The 20,309-nt window shown below is 43.6% G+C and overlaps 2 protein-coding genes across 2 annotated transcripts in view; one reads left to right on the top strand and one right to left on the bottom strand.

Moving 5' to 3' along the window:
- The window catches only part of LOC128937658 (CUB and sushi domain-containing protein 2-like), a 146,502-nt gene extending 144,294 nt beyond the window's left edge, over positions 1-2,208 (bottom strand). Inside the window, exons 1-2 of the mRNA XM_054277453.1 lie at positions 2,153-2,208; positions 1,898-2,010 (exon numbers count right to left, since the gene is read on the bottom strand). Coding sequence (XP_054133428.1) covers positions 1,898-2,010; positions 2,153-2,208 — 169 coding nt within the window. The remainder of the gene's footprint in view (positions 1-1,897; positions 2,011-2,152) is intronic.
- A 375-nt stretch (positions 2,209-2,583) lies between these two features.
- The window catches only part of LOC128937657 (mastermind-like protein 3), a 29,535-nt gene continuing 11,809 nt past the window's right edge, over positions 2,584-20,309 (top strand). The window contains exons 1-2 of the mRNA XM_054277451.1: positions 2,584-2,601; positions 11,286-12,758. Of these exons, the coding sequence (XP_054133426.1) occupies positions 2,584-2,601; positions 11,286-12,758 (1,491 nt within the window). The remainder of the gene's footprint in view (positions 2,602-11,285; positions 12,759-20,309) is intronic.

Below are 20,309 nucleotides of genomic sequence, written 5' to 3'. Positions count from 1 at the left end.
GTGGGAAAACGAGAGCAGGTCCCTCTGGCAGCTGGGCTGAGGTCCTGTCCTGATTCCAGCTCAGAATGGGGAGTTCAGTTCATTTTCCAACACTCCATCCCCTCTGCACATGAGATGAGAACCCCCTGACATTTCTCTGAGCAGGGGAATGGGGACATTCACCCTGACTTTGCTGTGCAGGGAAAGGCTGACAAAGACAGGTGCTTTGGTGGAAGCTGCAATCCTGACAGCCATGGAAAAGCCATCCACAGGGAAGCTGCTTTTTCCAGACATTTATGCTGCACAGCAACAACAAAAGGGTTTTTTTTTCCTTGTTTAAAGTCCTTTTTTCCTTGTTTTTTCTTGCAGTTTAAAGTGATTTACAGGTTCAAGGAAAGCAGGGAAGTTAAATAACGATGTGGTTCATTTGTTGAGGCCATGACAGCCCTGCTAAGAGCACCCAAACGAGGCAGCTCTGTGGATTTATCCAAGGAAAAGAAAATCCTCTCCCTTCTCCCTGACTCCTCTCCAGAGCTTTTTCCCAGCAAAGGCTTCTTGAGAACAAACCTGCGGAGCTCCCTGAGGGGACTCAAACCATTCCTGCTTCTTCCCAACTTCATTCCCCCTCTCATGGATCCTGCACCCACAACCTCCTTCAAAAACACCACAGGAGTGGTGAGAACACCTCCAAGGAATCCACTCAATCCATTCTGGTCCCACCAGGAGCAGAATCTTCACTGCCAAAGGATCTCCTGTCCCTCAACAGCACCTGAACATCCCCATCCTGAAATCTTTATCCCAATCCTGAATTCTGCCCTGTGAAGGTGAGGAGGGGCTGAGATGGATTTCCTAGAGAAGCTCCTGAATCCCTGGGAATGTCCAAGGCCATGAGGGGACCTGGAGAACCCTGGGACAGTGGACGTGTCAGTGGATAGGCTTTAAGGTCACTCCCAACCCAAACCAGGCTGGGTTTTTCTATGAACACCACACTTTGGGGAATTCCAGCTGGAAAATAACAGCAGCAGGACCATGCAGGGAGGCAGCTGGGGATTCCTGGCTGGGGTTACTCTAAAATGGAGGCTGAGGGTCGTTGTTGGCTTGTTTGTGGTGTTGGAGCTGGTGTGTGCCCCTTACCTCAAGGGGCAATTCAGGTTGTTTAGGGGGTAGGAAGAAGTTTAGCCTAAAATCAGCTTTGGGAGCTGGAAAAGAAGATTTGAGCCCTTTCTTCCTGAGATGGGGGGGGTAACCTCTAAGAAGGGTTTATGTTGCCTCCTTATCACAGGGGCTCCATGCTGTTGCTTCCTATCACAAAGGTTCCATACCTGCTTGGTGTTTCTCATGGACATCTCCTCAGAGCTCCTCTGTGACTCTTTCTCCTTCCCACAACAGACAACTAACCCCAATTCCCTTCTCAACCACCCACCCACTCTTTTATAGCACTCTTCTCCTCATTAGTTACAGCTGTGGCCTGTTAAAGTCGGGCCTGTTCCTAATCTTTGCTAATTAGGCCCAGCTGCAACTCCTTAGGGGCAAGATCACTTTCTACACCATCTTTATTTTCTTATATTCTTACAGCTTTAGTCTTCAATCTTTGGCTTAAAAGACCCATGTTCTTTCTACACCATCTTTATTTTCTTATATTCTATCCCCTTACAGCTCTAGTCTTCAATCTTTGGCTTACAAGACCAATGTTTTTATAAACCATTAGAGTTAATTAGAGTTGGAGTCGTTTTCTAGGGTGGCCACAAGGGGAAATAAAACCAGAATGGTTGTGAAATGGGTGAATGAGGAAATCAAACTGGAATGATTTGTGAAATTGAGGAATGAGGAAATCAAACTGGAATGATTGTGGAATAGGTGAAAGAGGCTGGCTGGGGTGGGTGAGGCCAGGCCAGGGCATTTATTTCTCCCTCCTTACCTTGGTACTGGGCACTGAAGCCCTTCTGCCTGTGGTTGCCATCAGAGGTGAAGTGCAGCCTCAGCCAATTTTTGCTGCTGATCACAGGGGCAGGCAAATTCATCCCAGTGAACCTGCAAGAGAGCAAAGCAGCACAGCCACGTCAGGACCACGTCAGGACACCCCAAATCCCCCTCTCCAGGCCAATCATCCTCCCCCAGGACTTTGGGAACTCCTCTGTGGGTACCACACAGCCAAGGAGAGCCCCCTCCCCACTCCAGGGCTACCTCCAGCCCCATATTCCTGATGGGAATCCCTGCTGAGGGCTCCATGTTTGTCATTACAGAGGTTCCCAGTCCTTTTTCCTAAGGCACAGAACATTCCCAAGCTCATCTCTTCACATTTGGTTAACCCCACTCCAAAATCTTGTTTATTTTAACTCAGGAAGGGAAAGGATGGCAAGAACATCCTTATTTTTTATTTTATTTATGACCAATCCCAACCTGAGGAAGATTCCAGCCAGGATCACAAATGAACAACTCCAGAACCCAGCAGCAGCCCTTCATATTTGTTCATAATTTTATTTCCTTTTAAAACATGATGTTGTTTGCTTCATTTTTAACTCCAGATCACAATTCCTGGCTGAGTTTTGTCCCAAACCAAGTTTTAGACTGGAACAACACTTCAGACTGAGACTGAGGTCCACAATGGTGACATTCACCATGGTGAGGACACCAATGCTCTCTGTGTTCCTGCTAATGAAAGTTAATCATTTTAATCCCTAATTATCACTTATTTAAAAATTAGTGCAATTTCAACACCCATTATTGGCATTCCAACACCTTTCAGTGGCATCCAACACCTTTTATTGCCATTTCAACACCCCATTTTTACCATTCCAACATTCTTTTTTGACATCCCAACACCCCCTGCTTTTTTAACAAAGGCAAAAGGATCCTGGGAATCTGTTCCATCCGGAAGATATTTCAGATTTGATTATTAAACATTATTTAGCAGCAGACCTGGCAGCCCATGGAGCACCTGAAGAGCCCTTCAGCCACCCAGCCCATCCAGAGGTGACCTCAGGCTGGAATTGGCAGCGTTAATTAATGGCATCCCTGCGCTCCCAGTCCCTTAATGAGCTGGCAGGGTGATTAGTGCATAACTAAAGCATCTCTGCCACCTACAGTACAATCCAAACCCTGGATTATCCCGTGCCTGGATCCTGAAGTGCTCTGGGATGATTTAAAACTGGGATTTAAGGTTGTTCCCAATCATTTCTCCATGGATTCTCTCCATCCCTGTTCCCAGCTCTTTCAGGAGGATGAGGTGGAGCAGAAATGGATCCTCTGTGGCTTTTTGCCATCCTTGGGGAACTCCAAGGCAGCTGAACCCACTGAATTGGAAACTTTCTCAAAGATTGAGTTCAAACAAACAGATTTGGGGCTGAGATCAAACAAGGGATGCCCCAAACCCAGATTTGGGGCTGAGATCAAACATGGGATGCCCCAAACCCATCCTGAGTAAGTTCTCCTGGCTGGTTTTTATGACAACACCCTTAAATTCAATGTTTTCACCCCTCAAGGGCCATTTCATTGTTTATTCTGCAGCAGCAAACCCCTCAGGAATAATCTTTAGCTATGCAGAGCCAAATTTCCCTTTCACAGCTGTAATTCAAGTGCCTGAGATAAAAACCAGACAAGAATGAAGCAAAGCTGCCTGAATGAGGCTCAACTTCTCCTGTCCCACATCCCTGGATTTGGTTTTGATCAGCACATCCTTGAAGGGTGGATTCATCCCAAACCTGAGATGTTTTTCCCTTGTGTGACACCAAATCCTCCACATTAAACAAAATTCCTTAATTCAAAACAAGGAGGGGTTAATGCCATCAAAACTCTTTTTGAAGAAAAAGCACTGAAGTGAGGCCTTCTCAACTCTTTTTTATTTCTTTCCTTGCTCTCTCACTTCCCACTGAATCCAGGCATGAAATATTTATCCCTTTCCCTCCCCTGGCACAATTAGTATGGCTGTACATGGCTGGCACTGATTACTCTGCATTCACGTCCCATTATCTATTTACAATCCCAATTCCTGCTTTAATTTGTTTCCACGCAGAGAGGAAGAAAAGGAAGGGGGAAAAAAAATCAATAAAGTGTCACAAAGTGAGGCAGAAGCACTGGAGCAGCAGGAGGAGATGTTTGCACACAGATTTGGAGCACCCTGAAATTCGATTATCAGCAATTTGGCCATTAGTTCTTCTTAAATGGACCCAAATACGATGAGAATTCCTGGTGTGGATGCTGCAAACCCCGTGCAGGAGTCAAAGGCACGACTGAAGGCAGGAATTCCATCTCAAATCCTGCTATTTCAGGTGAAATATCTTGGGTCTGCTTTGCAATTCTTACTGTATCATTAATTGTTCAATCTGTACTTAGATAACCTGCACTCCTTTAAAGGTATTTGTCCTTGCAGGGAAATCTTCAGCTGACTTATGTCCTCGGCCAAGCTGCCTGTTCAGGGAACAGATGGGAAAAAGGAGGCTAAATTTACCATTTTGTTTGCAGCACAGTATGACCTATTCACAAGATTTTTCTTTTAATGTGTTAGTTGTGGAAATCTGTTAATTTGATATTTAAATTATTTTCAAGTGGAAGCCTCATTTATGGTGTTACCTCAAGAGGGTGACTAAAATCTGTGGGCTTGAACAGGTACAGTGTGTAGACCATGTGGCTCTCATTTCCTTCCTTTTCCAGTTGTATGAAACACTTTGCTTCAGAAAGCATGAACTTGAACTTAGCCATGTGGAAGAATGCCTGGAATGACTTAGCCCACACTGATTTGAGGAACTGGAAGGTGCTGCCTCATGCACCTATGGAACACGTAGCTCTGTTGCCACGAGGTGATGTGTGTTGGGAGTTAACACCAGGGATGTGAATGTGCAGGAAGACAACTGTGCCATTTCTGCTTTCAGCCTTCTGTCCGCCTGGTCTCTCTGCTAGAGATCATGCACTAGACAGGCTTCGGTAGTAACAGAGATCCAGTAGGAACTCACAGTCCATGGCAATCTGTGGTGCCATCAGGGGATTTCTGTCATGCCTTCACCATCTCTTCTGGTTCTTCCTTCAGAGTTTCTCTGAGGATAGTCTGCAGTAATATATTATGTATGTAGGTTGTGCCAGGGCAGTATTTTGCAAGCAGCTGGAAGATAATTTGCCTGCCCCAAGCATAGGAAGGGCTTTTCCCTTACATCAGTCAGACAAGGTTTTGGTCTGTCAGTTCTGAAGTCAGGAATAGAGCTCACATGCTACTGGTGCCTTAATGACAAGGAGAGCAGAGCCTGTGTCACAGAGCTGCTCCTCCTTTGCAGAGGACAGGAATGCTTTCATGTCCAACATACCCCTTTGCTAGGCAGCCAGGATGCCATCAACATATTCACTAGCCTGCTACAACTTGTGCTCGTGCAAGGATGGACTGGGACAAGATTTTTCCCAGGAAACCATTCCAGTGTCACATACACAGTTTAAAGAGCTGCTGAGTAGCTGTGGTGCACGTGCAACAGCACCAGGTGTGCTGTTTTGCTTCTTCTTAGTTTAAAACACAAGAGGTTCCTGCATTTCTTTTCAATCCTGATTTGTGGTAATTTGGGAGGCACAGCTTTAATAATCTCCAGAGTGCTTTTTATCATTACCCTCTCTTCTGTCCAGATACGAAGCAGATTGGAAAGGGTGAAGACTTATCAGAACAACTCCCAGACACGTCAATTGGAGGCTGCCTGACTAAATTCTCATAACACACCCTGAAAATGCAGCTCGTGCCATCTGCAAGGACAGTTTCGGAGAGAGCAGATCGCAGCTGCTGGGTGAGAGAGGCAGCAATAGGTACTGCCAGCTCAGTAGTTCAGCTTATAGGCTCTTACACCTTCCTGAGACTTGCACAAATGGAGCAGTGCTGGCACTGCAATGAGGTCACTGCTTTGCCAGTGTTTACCCCATTGGGCCAAAGCAGGATTAAATGAGACAGATCTCTGCAGGACACTGCAAGTGTCATTGGGAAGCTGCTGTGGAGCTGGTAGGCTTAAAACACTGGTGACAAGATGTGGCTGTACCTCAGGCAACATTGGCTTTTGAATGGCAGTGTCAGAGGTGATACAGCAAGGAGGTGCATGCAAAAAATCCTTTCAAAGGTTGAAGCTGAATTTCTGGCATGCAAATGGAAATGCTGATTATTCCTTACTGATCTTAGATGCTGTCATGTCAAATCCACTTGCTTAGTGTCACTTCATAGCCACCCCTGGGACACTCCCTGAATTGTTGATAGGATTTAAGCACAGCACAAGAAGTTAAGTAGGAAACTTTGCTCAGTCTTTAGGGTACAGGCTGGAGACTGCTGAATTGGGGGGGGTGTTTGGCAGAGCTCATGGTAACTACTCCCTGTTGGAGGTAAGAAGTACCAAGATCTTTCTATAGAAGCTCTAGGAGAAGAAGGGAGAAGAAAGAGGGGGAAAACTCAGGAACAGACACACTGGTGTGTTGCAGACCTCTTTTATGAAAATTTCTTTCCTTAGGATTTTTCCTCCTGAGAAGCCAAGAGGCCTCAGGAACAAAATGTAAACAATCATTATCTGCTGCTATGGAATGCAACAGGTGCATCTGTGATTGGCCCATGTTGGATGTTTGTAATTAATGGCCAGTCACAGTCAGCTGGCTTGGACAGAGAGCCGAGTCACAAACCTTTGCTATCATTCTTTCCTATTCTATTCTTAGCCAGCCTTCTGATGAAATCCTTTCTTCTATTCTTTAAGTATAGTTTTAATGTAATATATATAATAAAATAATAAATCAGCCTTGTGAAACATGGAGTCAGATCCTCATCTCTTCCCTCATCCTAAGACCCCTGTGAACATGGTCACACTGTTGGGAGGGAGAGTAGAAACCCTAGAGGAAGACCCAAGACTTTAATTCATTTCATGGAAAGGAACTGAAGGTCATGGTGACTGGTGGGCCAGACTGATTCAACATGAAGAACTGAAATGATCAATTTTTAACAGAAAGAGTCTCAGAAGAGCATGTGGAGAAGATAATAAGCCCTGTTTTTTGTAACCATGCATATCCTCTGAGTGAGATGGACTTTGCTCCTGGTGGGAAAGCAGAGAAACTAGCCAAAGCCCAAAGATAACTCCAGAGCAGGGCACATTCCAGCAGAGCTGGGAAGCCAAGTGCACCAAACCTCTCAGAATTGCTGCCTTTGTCTTGTATTGAAGCTGCTGGAGCTGCCCTAGGCAGAGGAAAGTCAGTGGCTGCATGCAGCTGGTACACAAAAACACGTGACAAAGTGACATCAGCCTCCTGCTCTGGGGGCTCAGAGGAGCAGTGGACCTGTGTCAGACCCTGTGAACAGGGCATAGAGAGAATTTATCCTCTCGGCTCCCCGCCTCGCCCTGGTTTTTGTGCTGTTCTTTGAGGAGCAATGAAAGGATGTTCTGGTGCCACAGCCTCAGTCCCTGCCGTGCGCTGGGGCTGGAGCAGCCGCCCACCAAGGCAGCTCCTGGTGGAGGATGGGCCCGGCTGTTGCTATAACAACTGCACCTCTGTCTCGTTCCTTTTGAGAGATGGATTGCTGCTGGGGAGATGAAGCGCAGCAGCCTCTCCTCACTGATGAAAGCCCTGCCACAGCCTCCCCACACTGCCGTGCATCTGCTGGCTCTGCCACGGCCTGTCCGAGCAGCGCTGGCCAGGGTTTCAGGATGGGCTGCATCCCAACCCTTCAGCTCGGTGTGTGTTTGTGTTTCTGTGCCCCTGCCTCTCCTCCAACCGAGAGCCATTTAAAAAGTCAACCTGCCAAAATCTGACCTTTTCTCAGTCTGCGACTAGAGTTTTTTCAAAGGCTTATAAAGAACTGATAGTCCTGCTTCCCCCTCTTGTGCTTTGGGGTAGAAAACAGCAGTGAAATGAAGATTCATCAGCCAAGTATTTTGTGTGAATAAAGCTAAAAGTTTGTGAAGCTGAAAGGGGGTTGTTTTATTTCAATATTTTCCTTTGATTTTGATATTTTCCTTTTGTTTTTATTCTATGTGTCAACAATCTTCTGTTCCGAGACCTAAATCTCTCAGCTCCTGCTAATATCTTCACAATGCATGCCATAAAACATGCACAAACTGTGTGCTTGTACTGAGAAGGAGAGAGAGGGTACTTTAAAAGGTACTATTTTACTTCAGGGATTGTGTTTATAGAGGGAAGGGGAAGTGCTGGGGTTTTAGTCTAAGACACTCTGGAATCCTGATTGTGGTAAACTGTTTGCCAGTATATGCTCAGTGTAGGATATCCAAACCATTCAAGAGTTCATATGGTGATTGGGAATTAAATCAAGATATGAAAAGGAAATATTTCATTAAAATCATTTGATAAGAGTATTTCTGCATTGTACCTCAAAAAAAAGGAGATACATTTATTGTCATGGCTCCCAACTCCCCCAAAATGCTGGAATCAAGAGGCTTCCCCAGCATGTTGCCTTCTAACAAACCTTTCACATTAAGTCTTTGTCTACCTACAGTTTTTCAATGAGCAAACAAAGAAGACAAAAATATTAGTGCCTGTTAGCCCCCCCAAATCCAAAAGCTTCTGAAGGAGAACGATGTGGATAAACAAAATTAGAATAGATTTAATTTAATTTCTTTTTACAAAAAAGCACGACTTCTGTATGTTTCATATTTCATAGAAAATAGTTTTCATGTCAAGCTGCTTTTTGTTGTAATGCATAATAACATGATTATGAATATTTATATACTGGGCTAAAGTCACTGTCTATTTGTACAGGGGGACATACAAGTTCCAGCACATGATGAAACTTTAGGAACTGATATTTTTAGGGCTGGTTATTTGGTTATTTTCCACTAGATAGTTTTGATTTTTTTGGAAAATTCTTTTGAATTTGTATATTCATATACAAATAAGGTGATAGATTCAGGATAAAATGGTAAATGTTTTAAAACCTGGAAGTGTGAAACCATGTTAAAGCATATCACTCTCACCAATATTTTTGTAGAGTATTCATTCAAACTTGCAAAATGTATGGAGTCAGTTCACTTGTATTCCTCAGGAGATAATCACTCTCACTGGTCCCTGCCTTGTCATTAGGGAATTTTTTCCCCCATATTTTCCTTATAGAACTTTACTTCATGATGAGAAGCCTGCCACCATGTCCTGTTCTTACTTTATCCCAGCACTGATCAATATGAAGTTGGGGTAAAGGGCCATGACACATTTTGAACATTTCTTCAAATCCTGGTTTTGCCTGAGCATTCCCATTGGGCTCACTCTTGAGTCACTTGCTGTTGGGGGAATGCAGTTTTTCTGCTGTGGCAATAGGGACTTTGCAGTGTGATGGCTTAGGAGCTGAAATGGGTGATTTCAGCTGTAAATTGTGGGAGGGGCCCATTAAGGGCAGTATTTAAGTATACTATTTTTACATTTACATAAATATGCTATTTTAACCCATTACATCAACTGACCAACCTGTGCCAACACCTCACCATCCTCACCGGGAAGAATTTCTTACTAATATCTAACCTAAACCCACCTTCTGTCAGTTTGAATCCATTTCAAACTTGTCCTGTCACTTGTAGAAGTCCTTCTCCAGCTCTCTTGTAGGCCCTCTGGGTGCTGGAAGGTGCTATAAAGGTCTGCCCAGAACCTTCTCATCTCCAAGATGAGCATCCACACCTCTCCAAATTCAGGGTTTTGAGACCAGACACTGGAGAGGGGAGCCCAGCCATGGGGCAGAGGCTGTGGTTACAGGGCAGCTGGTCTGTGTGGCACCACAGAAGCACAAAGGGGAGGAATTTCTGCCTGCAGGAGGCTTGGCACACACTGGCTTTGTGCAGGGTGGAACAGGCAGTAAAGTCTTGGCCACTTATGCCAACAGTGACTTCCCACATTAAAAAGCTGATCTGCTCCAGTGAAAATCAAGGAGTTGATGGTCTGCTTAGGCTCATGGCACTGTCTTTCTGCCTGGCTCTCTGCAAAAGAGCAGCCTCACAGTAGCTTGGTGTCCCATGCACGCTGAGCTGTGGCTGCAGCAATGCCTGTGCTGGCCACATCCCTCTGCACTGTGTGATGAAAGAGGGGCAAGAGAAGGGCACAGCCTTCCCAGAACCCGGGCAAGATACGGGTTTGCTTGCCCATCTTATGCATGGGATGAAAGGGGGACCAGCCCTCTGGGAGGGGAGAAATAAATGAGATCTGGATTATGAGAAGAAAGAAGGTTGAGGACCTCTAGGTTAGGGAAGGGGTGGGAGTTGCATATCTGGGACTTTCCTACCAGTAAGAATACTTTAAAAACTGATAAAATCTTTCAGTATTTTGTCTTCTATTGTTCTAGTATCAAGGATGCAAGCGTGTCCTGAAGGCGTTTGCTGGAGCTGTGACCTCTTTGCTTCCTCCCCTCCCCACTATTGTTTTTTGCCTTAGTGAAGAGAGACGCTTTTTTAGCCTGGTACATAAGTAAAGGACTCTGCTTGGGTGTGAGTGGGGAGGACTGCTGCTTGCTGCAGTTCTTTGCTATGCTTCTACAACCAGATTCAAAACTGATGTTAATACACTATTTTTTTATAAAATTCCTATATTCCAATTTATTTGCTTTTCTGTAGACTTGCCTGGCCATTATTTCTGTTAGCTATTTATGTTTTATGTTAGCCCTTAGCACATAGTCACATAGTTGATTCCTTTTTTTTTTTTCATTATTTGATTGAGTTAAAGTTATGCAAAGCACCTTCTGTTTTCTAGGGTGGATTTTTTTTTTCTCCCTTAAAAGTGATTCTCAATGTGTTAGCCAAGAACATAGGGCTAAGCAAATGAAACTATGCAATTTTTTTTTTGTCAACAACACATTTCAATATAAGTAGTCAATCAATTATATTGCAGTTACTTTTTTAAGAAGCTTCTAGAAACTTCCAACAACAACAAAAAAATTTGGAGTGACTAGTAAGTTTTAGTGATTCCTTTTTTCTCTTTTTTAAAATTCCATTTTAAGACTCCTCACTGTGTTAGGCACACTGTTTAAATCTTATCCCTGTATTAGGCACTAAAATGTCAAATTAGTCAACTTGCTCCCTAAATTTCTTGGAAGCTAGCACAGATTCAGCTTGGAAAGCACAGACATATTTTACAGTTCTGCTTTCCTAGTCAAAGGAAGGTTTGGTTTGGGACAGTGGGAAGTGTTTGGTTGTTGGGGGGTTTTTAGACTGTGTTTTCAAAGTGATCGAGGCATAAGAATGAAATCAGAGAAACCTCCTAACCAGTTTTGAAACTTATTGTCACTGGCTTGATGAGGAGCCTCTTGTCACAGTGCCCATGAGCACTTCTTTTGCGTCTGCAAATGGTTAATTTTTTCCTTTCCTCTTGTTTTCTTTAAGCTTCAAGAGACAGTCAAAAGGAAGTTGGAAGGCGCACGTTCACCTCTCAATGGAGAGCAGCAGAATGGAGTTTGCGATGGGGGCTTTTCTCCAACCAGCAAGCGGACACGCAAGGATGGGCCAGGCATTGAGGCAATCAACAGCTTGCCCATTAATCTGCCTTTGCCTGCTGTTTCTCCTCTTCACCAGCTTGACATGAAAGCTCCTGTGCTCCTGCAGAACAGTGGAACTCACAGGAGTAGTCTGGAAGACTTGGGTGAAAACGGTGGGCTTTCTGAGATAAAGCTCCCTGTTAACGGCTGCAGCGAGCTGGATGATGGTTTTAACATCCTGCACAACAAGGAGCTAAAGCAAGAGCCCCTGGATGACTCCAACTGCATAGACACTTCTGAAACATCTCTTTCCAATCAGAACAAGCTCTTCTCAGACATTAACCTAAATGATCAGGAGTGGCAGGAGCTCATAGACGAGCTGGCGAACACCGTCCCAGAAGATGATATACAGGATTTGTTCAATGAAGACTTTGAAGAGAAGAAGGAGCCTGAATATCCCAGGCCTGCCACAGAGACTCAGGAGAGCGCGAGCGTGAAAAGTGATCCATCCCATTCTCCATTCACTCATGTCCCATTGGGATCTCCCCAGGTCAGACCATCTTCTTCCGGTCCTCCATTTTCCAACATCTCCTCAGGCTCCAGCGTTGCCTCAGCATCCAGCGCGCCGCTGGCCCCAGTCCCTGCTGGCTCTCCAGCAAATTGTGTGGTGCAGTCCCCTCAGACCCCCGGCCAGGCCCACACTCCCGGACAAACGCAGGGGCGCTCCGGGAATGGCTTCCTGATGAGCGCGGCCTCGGCCGTGGCGGGCTCAGGGCCTAGCCCCAGCGCTGACCTGTCCCCAGCCGAGCAGCTCAAGCAGATGGCAGCCCAGCAGCAGCAAAGGGCCAAGCTCATGCAGCAGAAGCAGCAGCACCCAAATCAGCCCTCAAGCTGGTCACCAGGGGGGCCTCCATCCAGTCCCTACGGAGCACCCTTCAGTGCAGACAAACCAAATAGCCCAATGATGTATTCTCAAGCCTTTAACAACCAAAACCCTGTAGTGCCTCCTATGGCAAACAACCCCCAGAAGACCACAATCAATAACTACCTCCCTCAAAATCATATGAACATGATCAGTCAGCAGCCAAATAATTTGGTCACAAACTCCTTGGGCAAGCAGCCCAATCTGCTTTCTTATGGCAACACCAAACCTCTGACCCATTTCAGCACTGAGCTGGGTCAGATGATGGCCCCGGCAATGGCAAACCCCGGGAAGAACACCATGGTGCCCTACATCCAGCAGCAGCAGCAGGCCCAGCAGGCCCAGGTGCCAGCCCACGTGGCACACCTGAGCGAGGAGCAGAAACGCATGCTCATCATGAAGCAGAAAGGAATGATAAATCAGCCCGTGGGATATGCAGCACTCCCTGCCCTTGGTCAGGTAAGTGAGTGCACAACCAGAGGCTGATACAAGGGCTTTGTACAGTGGGCCTCTTGTGTTGCTAATACAGAGTCTGACACCTCTTTGTGCAGTCTCCTCCATTTGTCTCCTCTTTCTCCTGGAAAATATGGAATGTCATTGCAGATGCTTCTTGGATTTTTCATGTGGTATTGCAGCCTGATTATTTTAAGAACTGAAATTATGTTGCACTATGCTTCAGTTGTTAATTCAGTGCTCTCTCCCTGTGTCTCTTCTGATGAGTGCTTGGGGCCACTCTGGGAAATTTTGAGTTAGAAGTCATTCTTCCTTGGAGGGTTTATTTCCTTTTTTTTGTAATGCAAGACTTGGTGGTTGTGGATCCCAAACCACTGCATGGCTTAGTTCACCACAGTGTAGCGAGCATTGTGAAAAAAAGATGGAGCAGCTGGTCCCTTCTTCTTGGGGTAGAGATCAAGCTACCTCTAAACAGCATTTTTGGCATTTTGGCTCTGGGAGCAAAGGAAAAATATTTTGGGTTCTGAGTGCTTTTGGTTTTAACTGGAAAAAGTAAGAACAACAGAATGCTTTTAGTGGTGCTTGGGCCATGATGATGAGATGGTTTATTCTGGGACTTTCAAGTAGTCGTTAGCAACCCCAAGTATTTTGTCTTTCAGCAAGAGGCTAAAGCCATGTTGGCTTCAGAGCCCTGGCATCACTGTCTCGTGTATTCCATGCTAAGCTCTGGTGCAGCAGTTGCCAGGCGTGGGGAATACTTTGTAATGAGTTAATAACCAGTTGGAATATTGCTTATATCAATGCCCTATCACCTCCTCGGTCAGCAGGGTGTTCCTAGCTGTGCAGCCCCTGTAAAGATCTGCCCATGGAAAGGTTCAAGAACAAATTTTCTAAATGTTGTATTGAGAGTTTTAAAATGGATTAAAGTTAATAATCAATTCTCAAAGTGATGTCTTTGCAGAAGTTATGTGCCACCAAAACAGGTCAAGAAATCTGATATACACCAATAGTGTACAATACACTCATAGAATTGATGGTTGATCATTTTAGCATAACATCTTTTCACCAAATTAGCTGTTTACACACCACCTACAGGGAATACTTCATTCTGAGCATGGTTTAGCTGTGACTCACACTGTAATGCATGTAGAAATACAGCAAATTTTGTTATTCCTTCAGCTTATGGAGTTTGGGGATCAACCAATAAGGAGAAGTAGGAGCTTTACCAGGTCAGACCACATCACATATTATTTAAAGTTAACTGCAAAACAAAAAGAAATGTTCATCTGCCTCGTGGTTTTGGTTCAGGATGTATGGTGACAGCTCAAAGGTTCATATTTTTATATTAATTCTGCTTGCCTATTTTATTAGACATAGGTGATCTAAAGCCTCTTCTTTTGGAAAAGGCTTATCTAGAGAAATATTGCAATAATGACTTAGACTGTAATTGTAGCTACAGGTTTGTCATTTTGTAACTAAGAGGCGGAGGATGCTTGGTCATGCTGCCAATGCTTTATTGTTTCTTGCCTTTGCTTTTGTTAAATCTGCTGAACTCAAAGACCCATCAAAGAGCTGAGAGGATGACCTGCCTGTGTGGAAGAGTTAATGCCATCTCCTCCATTTCATAAGTTGAGAAATTCATGTTAATATCTCTCTGCAATTCCACAATATGAATGGATAGCCAAGGTTTCATTTATCTAATCTCATTCAGTTCCTTTTTTCTTATAAGTGTAGGAAAAACTGGATATTTGGATAGAATTAGATATTCTTTCATAAACAAGTCCAGATATTAAGTCATTTCTGTGACTTATAAAGAAGAAGCTTAGGGCAGAGCCATACATAGTTTGTTATAGTCAGGGATAGTTTGTTTGAGTCAGGGATTTTTTCAGAGGTGCCCTGAAGGTAATTTTGATGGGATTTTTTTTCTGGAGCGGAGTGTTAAATCCAGAGGCAGATTCTGACTCGTCGATATCCAAAAAACCTCATGGTCGGTCCTGACTTGTCTACCTTACCAAGACTCTTTCCTACCAATATTACCTCATACCTGACTGTTCTCCCCTTGGTCAGACTCAGAATTCCCTGCTCTCTACCTTGCTCCATGTCCCCTGATCTGCCCCAAAACCATTTGTTAGTTTGTGAGCATGTGGCAGGTGTTGCCCGTTTTTGGTCTTGTTTTTTTCTGGGTGGTTCTTCCATTCTTACTTGGCTGGGGCTCATAGGCTAACCCAGCAAGTAGATTTGCACAGATTTGCTTGGTATTTGAGGGATAGAGATTCTCTTCTCTTGTGGTTCTCATGTCATAATAAAAGAAATCAGTTCCCCCCTCAAGACACAACAATCGCTTTGTTTAGACTTTTTATATTATTTTAGAAATAAAAGGGAGAAAACCTGAACCCACCTCCTTCTCAAAAATTACACTGTTTTTTAAGCTAAAATGTTCCATTAAGTTTTTGAGATCTATGCAAGGTTTTATGTGAGGCAATTTTTCTCTTCTTCCTCAAACCAAAAAGTAATTTCAAACTGAAGAAAAGTAAAAAGGTTTTCTTTGGGAAATTTAGAAATAATTAACTGTGCTTTTTCTTAGTTCCAGCTGTTCTATATGAATGCATAATGGTAAGAAAAAAAACCAGCCCAAAGGAATAACTGTTGAATGGCTGAGGCAAAATTTGATGTTTGGAGCCAAGTGTGTGAGGGAAAGTAATGAGAGGTCAAAACAAAACAGAATTCTCTGTGGGTGTAAGAACAGTAAAACTAGACTGCAGCTATTTGCCTGCATGGGACTGTGAGAATGCTGCAATTGTTTCCTAATGAAACCACTAGTTATTTTGTTTAAAATTGTAGAGATGCGAATGAAGGAGAGAAATGACACCATCCTGCAAGCATATTTCATATTTAATTATCTGCCCTTTGTTTTAATCTTATGCAATCAAGATGCATCATCTGCTCAGTCTGGTTTTGCATGCCAAAGTGAATACTGCTAAATCCTCCAAGTTACTGCTGGTAGAGAGCTGAAACCAGTTGTTCCATTGCTTGGCTAGAGAATGTGTCAGAATAACTGGTCTTTTCCACTTTATAAAACACAGTTGAAGTGGTAACTCTTTGATTCATAGAAACTTCTCCATTTGTTTAAGATTTATAAAAATACAGCGTTGTGTGATTTTTTCCTTGTCAAGTTTCATGAAGACTTACAGTGTGTATTATTCACATCTGTAAAGAAAATGTTTTGTGTTATTTTTAGAAGCAGATATTTTGTATTACTGACTGCACAAAATGTATATTAAATGTCCTCTGTTTTACTTCTTTTCCTTCCTACATGATCTAGGTTGCTACATAAAGAGCAGTTTGTCCTGTTATTTAGTAAGATCCAATAGTTTAATGATTCAGTGTGTGCCAATCAACTCTCCTTCAGTTTTATTCATTACAACTGCAGTTGTGAAGCACTGTGGTTTTGAAAAGTCTATAGCCAGTAGCAGCATATTTTTACATAGAGTGCTACCCTTTCCTGGTGGTTTTTTGTGCCATTTTTTTCCTGAAAGCGCAAGTTAGCATCATCAGTTTTAGCTTTCCAATCTCATAGCCCATTCCAGCTGCTCTGAGCTCAGCATGCACCTGACCTGTGTCTGTGTGAAGGAGTGCTCTCTGATGGTCAGTCTGTACTCCCGGCATGGCTAGGATGTTCCACATCACCACCAAGGTGTACCTCACATCTCTGACTTCGTATTTTGTCTTTCATTTTATCTTTGTGGGTCCTATTTCTGATGCTTTCCAAAACATTTCTAAATAGTCAAGCCTTATGCCACATAGAAGCATTAGGTTATCGGTATGTGTGTTCCCTGCAGAAAGATTTCCTAACGTTGCAACGTGTGAGTGTCCATAGTAGGAACACTCAAGATCTCTTGAAAGACTGTCCAAGTGAGTGGTTAAGTGCAGATTTGGAGTCCTTTGCTCAGGAGGTTCTGCCAAACCCCAGCTGATGCATCTAATTTGCTGAAGAACGTGGCTTCTGCTCTCTCAGCAAAGATTTCATTCCTCATGGGCAATGGGAAGCTTGCCCTCTCTATGTTAATGCTCACCAGCTCAGTGTTGTCTGCCACAGCCAAACTTGTTAATAAGGAGGGGAGCAGATCAGCTGCTCCCTGTATTCTTTGTTCTGTTGTTGCATTCTGGAGTCCTCCCACTCACACTCAGCCCCTTTTTCATGTGTGAGAGGAACATTTTGTGTGCCTTAGCCTGCAAGCATATCTTACACACTGGGACAAAGCCACCCATTCTGTGGCAGCACATCTCCCAGACAGGGGCTTAGTCCTCATTTACACCCGGTGGGAGCTTGTTAGCAGCTCTTCCTGGACAGTAAGAGAGGAGCTGCCCGGAGAGGACCAAGTACCTCATGAGAAAGCAAGCCCAACTTTAGCAGCATTGTCACAAAATTGCATTTCCTCTGTCTCCTTTTCGCTTCTGTTTCACACTTGGGCAATGTTAAAGCTGATTACTCACTCCAGAGGCTTAGTCTTTGGCTCATGCCAGTACCCTTCTGTTGAATCTGTTCTGTCAGATCTCTCACTTCTGGTTAAAATCTGGTTTGAGAAACAGGTAAACATGTGAAATGCCTTTTGTTTGGAGAAACTGGAGAAAAGTCTGTGTCTTTGAAAAATAGAAAGAAAAAAATTTGAAAGTGTCTACCTAGAGAGAGTGTAAGGTCTGTCCTGAGATGACTCCTCCTTTTGTGACATGACATTCCTTGAAGAGTAAACATCCTCAAAAGCATCTGACTTTTAAAATCATTTTTGTACATAGTATTGCCTAGAGAAAGCAAGATTCCTGAGACTGCCCAGCATGCACTTTCCAGGGAATTATTTTTCCAGTGTGTATTTATTTCCCTCTGAATCCAGCAGGTTGGGGGGATTTTTTGTTTTTGTTGGTTTTTTTTGTTTCAATCTGTCCTATATTATTTGTCTGCTTCTTTTCTCTCTCCCACTACTCCATAAGGCATTTTTCTTTCTCTCTGTCTAAGTTCCCTGCTGAAGTTTACCTCCTGTTTCCCCTCATCCAGCTTTTATCTCTCTACTTCCCCTCCTTACCCCTTTAATAGCACAGGACCTTTTTCTGGTGTTGTCACAGCTCACAGGAAATTACTGCAGACACCATGGCTTTCTGTGGTCTGTATACCTCTGGCAGATGGAAATAGTATGAAATATTTGTTGTCATAGTAAATGGTTTTTTAACCAGTCATGGGACAGGTGAAGAACTGGGGAATCTCAGCTATAATCTCACTAATGTTGCAGCACCATCCATGAGATGAATTTGGCCTCTACATCTGCAGTCTGACTGCTAATCCATCTCAACCAGAATTGCAGCGTTCCAGACTATGGAACAGCTTCACTGGATTGAGATTATTTGCAGTGTGCCCTTATCACAGATGGCTGAAACAAAACAAAACAGGTAGGAATGTTCTATTGTTAAGTGGCATAGGACATGCACACCCTAGGGGATTTGTCTATGGCAGGAGAATGCAGTAAATTAGGGTTACAAACCCTTGCAGCCTTGCAGATGGAAAAGCAATTTTAAGTGATTTTTTTGGGAGAGTAACTTTCAAACCCCCCATATCATGTGAAACTGGTCCCATCACTTGAAGACAACTTCACTGTTCTCACAGACGTGCATAGAACAGAAATATTTAAAGCCTTTTAAGACATTTCTGGCATAATTACTATGTGTATCACAAACTACACAGTGTACATGGATGTATTGTAAAATTTAGTGTATGTGGTCAGTCTGAAGATGCATTCACTTTATCCATCTGACTCCGTGGGGGTTGCTAGTCCAGAATCAAGGAGAATAATTTCTGTGGTTCCCCAAGCACCTGCTCACATCCCCCAGGTAAAAGGAACACAATGGGGAAACTGTATGTACCAAAAAGCTTGTGTGTCTGCAGTGGGTGAAGCTCTGGGTGTCAGTGTGATTGATTTTCAGTTAATTGAGAATACAATACCTGGTCTCTCTTTCTCTCTCCTCCATTTTTCTTATCTATTCCACCACTTTTAATTTCCTATTAATAGACTGTGCTTTTCCTTTTCAACTTAGTGAGAGATTTCTCACCTACACAACCTTAGTCAATGGGAGCACTTACATAAGGACTGCACTGTTTGCCCCTGTGCATCTTAATGAAATTGGAGAAATTGTGGGGGTTTTTCCCCTTGTTCTTTGGAATTGCATTCTCCTTTCTCAAAGACTTTTTTTGGCCTCACAAAATTAGATCATAACTTTGCAGAAAACAACCCACTGTGATCACAGCTTCATTGCACAATGCCTGTGCTTTCTTGAATGTTGTTCCCATCTCTTCAAGATGAAGTAAGATCCAGTGGGTTGGACCTTTGATCTGCATAATAAAAGGCAAGGAGATAGTTTGTAAATCCTTCCTTTCTCCATCTTTATTCTTTGCAATTTGGGACTCAAAGACCTGAAATAATTTTTGCTTGCTGAGAGGAAACTTTATGTAATATATGTGGAGAAACTATTATGATAATTAGCGTTGTTAGGAAAAATCAATGTGTGTAAGTCATCCAACAGCAAGCAATGATCTTCTCACAATCAGCAATTTATCATGCATTGTCAATGCAGGAGGGCTAAGACTATTTTATTCAGATAAATTTCTCATTCATTTAGTCAGTAAATCATGGTGCACTTCATGATAGTAATTTTTAATGTGACTGCATTTTGTAAAGTTTTAATCACACATAATGGATTTTATCTGACAATGAGGTCAACCTGTAGTCTCTTCCTCTGTCATTTGAATCTTACCATCCCATCATGGGGAAGATCACAGTCACACCTGGAAGCCCCAGACTGCAAGGAGATAGGAAATACAAGGGGCACAAGAGGATGAATAGTTTAGACTAATTTTTATCAATTGAGGCTTAGGTGAGGATTTACTCTTGGTGGAACAATAACAGATTATACTTGATGTATCCTTGCATCTGAGTGTAGCTGAATTTGTTTGAAAACTCTTTGCATGAGCTCTCCAATGAAGCTTTTGATCTGACCAGCTTGAGCCTGAGCTGCAAGAGCACCTTTAATCCACTGGGTACCCTGGGAAGGATGTAGCTAATGCTGCTCTTTTGTCTGCACTCCATGGTGAACTTTTCCATTGGAAAAGCAGTCAACGATGAGGCATAGAAGTGAGGCAGGGAACCTTTGTGGTTTTCAGAGAGAGACAGGCTGTTCAGTGTCTTCATCTTGAGTCTGAGCTCTGCTGTGACTTGCTCATTCTTAAGCTGGTAGGAAAAGCCCTGTTGTCTTTGTCTACAACAGGAGTGTGCCCTGGATCTTCCTCCCAGCTTCAGTTCAATTCTTCAGGTCTTGCTTTTGTTTCTGAGTAGCTGAGGAGTGTTTCCATTTGCTTCTTATAGATGTGGTTTGAGTTGATGTCTTTCCCCTTTGAAGCAAGCTATGGATGGCTCTTCTCTTTCCTGCTGCTCTCCCTGTGTTCTGGTAATCTCCTTTTCCCCTGCACTGCCTTGCACAGGTCTGTGGTACATGGTTGGGTCCAGGTTTATTAAA

This window comes from Melozone crissalis, unplaced genomic scaffold, assembly GCF_028551555.1.
Source record: "Melozone crissalis strain CALT ecotype California unplaced genomic scaffold, PUWL_Pcris_2 ptg000020l_1, whole genome shotgun sequence".
Taxonomy (NCBI): domain Eukaryota; kingdom Metazoa; phylum Chordata; class Aves; order Passeriformes; family Passerellidae; genus Melozone; species Melozone crissalis.
The sequence above is the reverse complement of the archived record's forward strand: the minus strand, read 5'-3'. Positions and strand labels throughout refer to the sequence as shown.